Source organism: Miscanthus floridulus, chromosome 7, assembly GCF_019320115.1.
Source record: "Miscanthus floridulus cultivar M001 chromosome 7, ASM1932011v1, whole genome shotgun sequence".
Lineage (NCBI taxonomy): Eukaryota > Viridiplantae > Streptophyta > Magnoliopsida > Poales > Poaceae > Miscanthus > Miscanthus floridulus.
The window spans coordinates 68,711,436-68,719,471 of NC_089586.1; the positions used below are offsets into that span (position 1 = coordinate 68,711,436).

Genomic DNA, 8,036 nt, shown 5'->3' on the forward strand with positions numbered 1-8,036 from the left:
CGAATCAAAGAACCACAAATACCGGTGTTTTCACGCCAGGCACAGATGGGTTGGACTACTATGGAATAATTGAAGAAATATACAAACTCAAGTTTCCTGGTTGTGTACCTCTTCATCCTGTCATATTCAAATGCCATTGGTTTGATCCCAAAGAAGTGATAAAGACCCCTGAGCTTGGGTTAGTCGAAGTTCTAAAGTCATCCGTCTTGTTAGGAGACGCAAGTACTGAAGTTCTAAAGTTCCATAAGTACTACATTGTGGCCCAACAGGCCACGCAAGTTTATTATCTCTCATACCCGTGCCAAACCAAAGACCGTCTTAAGGCGTATGATGTTGTGTACAAGGTATCGCCGCATGGTAAAGTACCCGTCCCAAACGATGATGATTATAACATCGATGCAAACACATATGACGGAGAGTTCTTTCAAGAAGAAGGATTAGAAGGGAGTTTTGAGATTGTCTTAGATGTAGATCTCGCAATGGAAGTAGACAATGATACGATCATTGTTGACGGGGATGATGGAGAGGAGGTTCACAACGCGAAGGACTTGTTATTACTTGAGCAACACCATTCAGGCAGTGTCGCTAGTGATGAGACTTTGAGAGACGATCATAATTACGTCGACAATAGCGATGATGAGATTTTTGGCCCACCTATCGATGATCTTGATGATTATTTCTAGTACATGTAAGATCTGTAGTACTTATGGCAATTTTATACATGTATGATACATTTACTTATTTTGCATCTCTTTTATACATGTATGATATATTTACTTATTTTGCATCTCTTTTATACATGTATGATACATTTACTTATTTTGCATCTCTTTTATACATGTATGATACATTTACTTTTGTATATGCGTACTGATAGTTTATTCCTTTTGTTGCAGGTGATTGATGGTGGGCGGTGGAATCAGGAAGCTTAGGTTGGTTATGACCTTACTGGCTGGTGGCGAGGGGTCCAGCCAGGGTGGAGGAGGAGGGCGTGCACAGACTGAGGGTGGAGGGCGTGCCCAGGGAGGAGGAGGACGACGACGAGGGCATGCCCAGGGAGGTGGAGCCCAGGATGGAGGAGGAGCCCAGGGTGGAGGAGGAGGACGGCGACGACGAGGGCGTCGAGAGCCGACACCTCCTCCACAGGACGACGACCACGAGTTCGTAGCGGCCACGGAGGAGGATGAGGAGGAGGAGGAGACCAGGGAGGAGATAGCGGAGGCGGTGGAGGAGGCATGGAGGGAGGATGCTTCTGAGCAGGTTGAGCGCGAGGAGGATGCCGACTTGGTGGCAGAGGAAAATGGGGTGCTTACGGTTTGGCTGCGAGGGTCGTCGCGCCTCCCAGACTTACCCATACAGAGACGGCCAGTGATTCGACCATCCGGAACTAAGTAAGTAATTTTTGCATGTTAACACTAATTCACAGGTTTTTAAGTTATAACAGAAACTAATATTCAATCTCAATAACTTTGTGCAGGGATTGGGAAATGGTGATCCCAGGGAGTCACTCTCGCCGAGTAAACGGGATCCTGGGTCTTCTGTGTAGGGCAAACTACCCCGGGATGGTGAGGATCGATGGTGTTGTGCAGCCCGCCATGAAGTGGTCCCACTGGCACGCCGCCAGCGATCAGACTGATCGAGCTGGTAGGTGTTATAACAGCAAGGCCGACCAGGTGATGAAAGAGCTGTGGGTACGTGTTCATCGCACTATGCTGATAATAACATCACATTAATTGTATATTACTGACTGTATTTGCTTGTAGGATTACTACACCTTGGCGGAGGGAGTACGTAGGGAGGACGCGGATGACGTGGTGAACAGAGTCTGTGTTCACCGAGTGCAGGACCTCTTCTACGAGACAAAGCTCCTGTGCAGAAGAATTTACCATGCCCGCAGAGGAAACAGAGTCACCAGAGCGCAGGCAGTGCACCTGCCCCTAACTAAGGAGCAATACTTGACGGTAAACATGAGATTACATCGTCTGTGATTAATTGCACTGAAATTGATTTATGATTTGTCATGTGCTCGTGTACGTGCAGGTGCCTCCTGCTTGGTGTGCGGGGATGGACAACTGCTGGGAGGCCATTATGGACACGTGGTTGAGTGAGGAGTACGAGCAATATCACGCCGTACGCTCACGTTGCCGTGCGATGATGTAGGGTTCCTCGCACAAACAAGGGCCCACTACCCTCAAGGAATATGCAGCCAGATATGTACGCGGATTTCATTTCGTTGTTGCTACGCTAACTTCTGAATGCATAATATCTTATTGTTGTGCTTCTTCCTGCAGACGCGGTTCCACCCCGGCCAGGAGTGCGCCTCGTTCAAGGCATATGCCTTGGCACACAAGGGCAAGGCAAAGGACCCCGACCTCGTCTACAACCCGGAGGACCCGCCTGAGGCATACAGTAACCTGAGCGTGCACAGTCGCCTCAGCGAGTACACGGCGATGGCGAGAGAGATCCATGGGCCAGAATTTGATCCGAGCACCGCTGACCTCGAGGGTGACATCGTCATGAGGTTGGGACCAGGTAAGCCACACGGGAGGTACTATATGGGCAACAGCACCATAGACACGGCCAACACTCAGACACTCGCCCAGATTAGAGCCCGGAGCACGAGTTCGAGCCCGGCCATACGCCCACGCTCACAGCCCCAGGTGGTAGCACTCCAGGTTAGTTCTGTTGCATTCGTTGTCCATTCATTTTCTACCCGTTCTTTATTTGCATTCTAACTATGTGATAAATAATTGTAGGCCCAGATTGAAGCCCTGCAGGAGTCACAGCAGGCCTCACAGAGCCAGTTTCAGGCCCTCCAGCTATCGCACCAGGCCGAGTTGGCACAGGAGAGGGCGCGAGTGCAGGCCCAGCTTGAGGCCTTCCAGCAGTCGCAGAAGGCCTGGTACGAGTACATGGCCAGCTTTTCTCAGAGCATGGGCCAGCCTCCACCGCCTCCGCCGCCGCCGATGATACCGTTGGTGCCTCCACCTCCGCGCGACGGCACTCCTGTGAGTCACTCTTCATCTTGAAAGGCTTTTTCAGTTCAGATTGTGCTACAGTCAACACTATCATGTTAGAACCTAGAAGAGAGTAGGATACATACATGTATAAGTTAGATTATTAGTAATATTGTTCAGACCTTGAAAGGCATCATGTTAGGTTCTACATGAGTACATAGGTGTTTGCCCAATTCATGTTCAGTCTACTCGACCATGTGTGACGATATCTTGCACATAGAGGAGAACTAAACAGCAACTAACTTGATATGTGTTATCTATTATATGCATATATATTGATGTCACTGTTAACTGGTCTTTCGAAGGAATATTTGAATTTGGCATACTACCTTATGATTAATTGACAAATATGTTTATTTTCTTTTGCTCCCTCATTCCAGGGACCTTCTACAGCTGGATCGAACAACGATCAAGACTTGGACTTGTCTCCGTTTCTCGGTAGGGCTCCGACCATGTGACAGGACCATGTTTCACTTGTTTGTATGTTGAACTTAGAAGTGGGTTGAACTTTGTGGACTTTGGACATGTTGATGGTGTTTGTGGACTTTGCATTGTGCTTGTGACATTTGTCGTAGCTATATGTTGGTTATAATGAGTGGATGTGACATTTGTGGACATATATGTGATATATATTGTCTATCTGTTGGTAACTGTGATATTCTGTTATAATTGTTGTTAATTGTGGCTGGATATGCACTGAAACAAACAAAAAAAAATACTGTGGACAAGTTTTACCGAGTGTAACACTCAGTAATGGTGATGTTTACCGAGTGTTACACTCGGTAAAACAGAGAACAGAACCAAATTGGTTCTGATTCTGTTAATTTTGCCGAGTGTGCCATTTTTTACCGAGTGCCACGACCCCACTCGGATATATGTGCCATTTTTTACCGAGTGCCACGACCCCACTCGGATATATGTGCCATTTTTTACCGAGTGGAACACTCGGTAAACTATATTAGGAAAAAAATATTTACGGAATTGTTTTAATCATGAAAATGGTTATCTGTTTACCGAGTGCTATGTCTAACACTCGGTAAACGACGCCGTTAACGGCAAGCTTGGGGACTGACGACCGTCACATCGTAGTTGTTTACCGAGTGCCGGCGTAGCACTCGGTAAAATTTATTCTCCGAGTGCCCCGTTAGTTGACACTCGGTAAACTAACTTTACCGAGTCGTTGTTTACCGAGTCATGTTTACCGAGTGTGGCACTCGGTACAAAATTTACCGAGTGTTTATCCATATTTGCCGAGTGTTTATCACACTCGGTAATTAATCAGTATCCCGTAGTGTATGCTGAAGGAAGGATTTGTAGGCTTGTTTACACTTTTCGTTGGACAAAAGAATCAAATTAGACCAAAACTTTCTACTTGTTCGATGCTATTTCGAGCCTCGTCAAAGTTGGTTAAATTTGTTGAATTTCTGACATCGCAGTCCAAATCCTAAAACCCTTCCTAAGTGTATTTTTTAAAACTCCAAAAGCACTAGCATTAGTAATATATAATTGTCTTCCAAACTATTGCAACATTTGTTGCACCCAGACAGCTCGCTGTTTTTCAAGCCATTGTTTAAGCAATATATCATGGTCTTTCAAACTATCTGCAAAATCTTTTTTTACAACAACGTAATGATGAATGAGAATATTAGTCACCGAAACAAATGTTGTTTTGGACAAGATGGCATGTATGGCTCTACATCATGGAAAATGAGCGAAATCAAATAAGTGCAAGTGTAGTGGGTTGAATAAAAGCATCCTAGGGGGCGATATGCCAAAAGTCAAGTGACACGTATGGTGGTTTTTGCAATTACCCCTACCTTAAAAGAGGTGTGATGTAAGACCCGTTTGGTAGGAATATTGTGTTGTTTCTTGAAAATTGTTTATGTTCCAATTTTTTCTAAGAAATATGCATTGTTTCTCTAGTAAGATTTATGTTTCTTGGGAAATTGTCTGGCAAACTAGGGTTTTTTTGTTTCTGCCACGATTTTTGCAAGGTATTTATATATTGTGAAAGTGGAATCAGAAAAAAAAAACTTGCCAAACGGACCTTTATTACATGGTCAAAACGTAATTTAACAGCACACCTATATATGTACAAAAGGCCCACGGCTCATGACTCGGGGTTTTGACTCGGCCCGATGGCCATTGGGCCTATGTCGTCCTATCATGACTATGAATATGTGCTTGGACTCCCTTGATCAGCGCGCCAGCCTAGCCCAGTCCAAAATAACGGTTGGCACGACCCTAGCCCAACATGCCCAGCCCCCACCCCTTCACGGCTCTACTCACTTCATCTCCTGTTGCCGGATCTAACCATCAGCCCATGACTTGGCTAGGTCCATGTCGTGCCGTGCTGGGTGGCCCATTTGGCCATCTATGATAGGAGAAGTCGAAAAGTGAGCTGGTGACATATATACCTCGAAGAAGGTTTCGATATCTTATACTCTTATGAAGCAAAACCCCACTAGCTATTTATTTCAACATGCAAACTGTCCAACTAAGCAATGCACTACCATATACAATTAAGTCCACTAAGTAAAACTCTACTAGTTATTTATCTCAACATGCACTAGGCAATGCACTGTCACATACAATTAAAATCCACTAGCATATGCAACTATAATGTCCACAACAAGACACGTAAGCATGTTGTTGTCTACGTTATCATGGCACGCAATCCATTAATCCACAATTTCCGCAGCAACGTGCGGGGTATCCTTATAGTTCCATGGCACCAGGAGTCCACTTGCATAGTACCATGAGCGGTAGCAGCACGCCAGCAGCGAGGAATGACAAGGGCCTTCTGGTAAAATCAACATCCACGCTATCGTATAAAGATCTCCATACTACCACAGCGCAGCAGCCTAAGCAAGCACTAAGATCACCACTGCCCACTGCCATGCTCAGTCCCCTCTTCTCAGCGGCCATGGAGCCCCAGCAAGGCGAGAAGGAGCTCCAGCTTCTCCTCCCCACAGCCACACCTCTGAACGCTGCCTACCTCCACGCCCCTCGGGCGCCGGCCAGCCCCTCTGACCACCCGCAGCTGGACCTGAGCCTGTCCATCAGCATTGGGCCACCGACGCCACGGGCAGCAGATCATCAAACAGGAGGCACTACGACTGCTGACCAGAGCAAGAGGGCGGCGGCGGCGGCGGCGGCGGACGTGCAGGCGCTGAAGCAGCAGGCGGCGGAGCAGGCCCGGATGGCGTCGGCGGAGCGGGCGTACGCGGAGCGCGTATTGGAGCTGGCGCGGCGGGAGCTGGAGCTGGCAGAGCGGGAGTTCGCGCGGGCGCGGGCCATCTGGGAGCACGCCCGCGGCGAGATGGGGAAGGTGGAGCGCGTGAAGGCCATGGCCGCTCGCCGGATCGCCGCTGGCTCCGCCGCCGCGCTCGAGATCACTTGCCACGCCTGCATGCAGCGCTTCCACCCTTAATAATCAGCACGCCACGCCATGCATGTTGTCATAGGCTCATAGCTACCGTGACTATATAGCACTACTAGTAGTATTTGCATTAGTTGGCTGTTAAGAACTTTGTTTATGAGTGTTTTTGTGGCATCAATTAATGCAGGCTTCGATCGCATCATCGTAGATAAAGGGAAAAGACAGATCGAGAGCAGATTCAATGTTCTTCGATCTCTTGCTTTCTCGCGGAATACATACTGCATCGTTTGAGCTTGAGCCAGCCCAAAAGGAGAGGGAAAGGGAATCTAGCCAGCAGTTTAGCTTTAGCTAGTGGTGTACGATTTGGAAGGATAAGCTGGCCTCACTGTTGGCTGCCTTTGCTTGCGCAACACATGCTTGCTTGCTTCTTCTGGGACCTCTCACAAAGATCGAATTCAGAGTGGTTAGTTTGTATTCGTGAATTCTGTCTCTGTTTTATATGAAATATAAAGTTCTGTTGCTCACTTGTGGGGATGAAGCTGGATATTCTTCCGCCATCCAAACTTAGAGCTGCCGTACCATATCCATTGTGAAAGGCCAGATCTGGACCATGCATGCTTGATCCAAAGCATGAAAGCATGCATGGCAAGTGACAGTCTGATAGACATTCAGAGACAGTGAAGGGTGGATAGCAGCCCTGTAAAGATAGTTACCCAGAGACGTGGCAGAGTAGGGGCAGTAAGCGTCAGCAGATTCCTGCACGGTTATTCCTCAGCCATCACTCTCTATACCCATGAACAGCTGCGGCCTATACAAGCTGAAAGGGAAGATACACACATGGCACGCACAGTGTGTCGATGCTGCCAATTCCAATGCCAGGCCAAGATGTCGGCACTCCATCGGCACAAAGGATCTTACTGTGCCGCTACAGCTACTTAATTTTCCTTTTATCAGTATTTAGGCCTATGTAGCTGTTCGATTGATCTCTAATTCTAACTGGACTCAACGGCCCACTTAAGCCTTTGATTCGCGTCCTGATCGGGGGAGCCCAGCCCTTGGCTGGAGGGCCCCTGTCCCCCTACGCTATAAAGAGAGGTGGGGGCCGGCGGCTCTAATTACGAGGTTGACCTGAGCCGAGCTCCCCACCGACATCTAAACCCTAATCCGATCAGAGAGGGGCGCAGCCAGTGACGGGAAGCCACCAGCCGCGCTGCCTCCGGACTGCGTCACCGGACTTCACTGCCTTCACCGCCGGTCGCCACTGTCCATCACCGACGTCCTCTTCCCCGACTATCGCTGCCCTAGCGCAGATCGACTCCATGGCGGACACGAGCGGATCTTCCACTGCGGTGTCAGGTATGACACATCCATCTTCTACTCCACCCTTCTATGTCTCTCGTTGCAATAGTAGATGTACTAGGGCTCATGATTCTATTTAACAGCAAGTACCCGGCTAGATCTATGATCCTAGTGATCCTACAGCGCTAACAATGGTATCGGAGCCATCGTTTTTTAGGGTTTTTAGATCTAGAACGGGTAAACCAATTAGAAAAGGAAGTAAAATGTTAGATCTAGTGCGGGTCTAACAAGAACAGAGGGTTCGGTTGAACCCTAAACCTAACTGGGTGAAAGAAAGA

At 47.9% G+C, this 8,036-nt stretch overlaps 1 protein-coding gene across 1 annotated transcript; it reads left to right on the forward strand.

The window, feature by feature from the left end:
* The first annotated feature begins 5,903 nt into the window (after positions 1 to 5,903).
* Positions 5,904 to 6,905, forward strand: LOC136463385 (protein indeterminate-domain 16-like). Its single transcript, XM_066462388.1, has one exon. It carries the CDS (start codon positions 5,917 to 5,919, stop codon positions 6,448 to 6,450), a length of 534 nt encoding a protein of 177 aa, XP_066318485.1. The 5' UTR covers positions 5,904 to 5,916; the 3' UTR covers positions 6,451 to 6,905.
* The last annotated feature ends 1,131 nt before the right edge of the window (positions 6,906 to 8,036 follow it).

What these genes read in the sequence shown, in the direction of transcription:
- LOC136463385 (XM_066462388.1), top strand. Translation starts at nt 5,917, where the DNA reads ATGCTCAGTCCCCTCTTCTCAGCGGCCATGGAGCCCCAGCAAGGCGAG.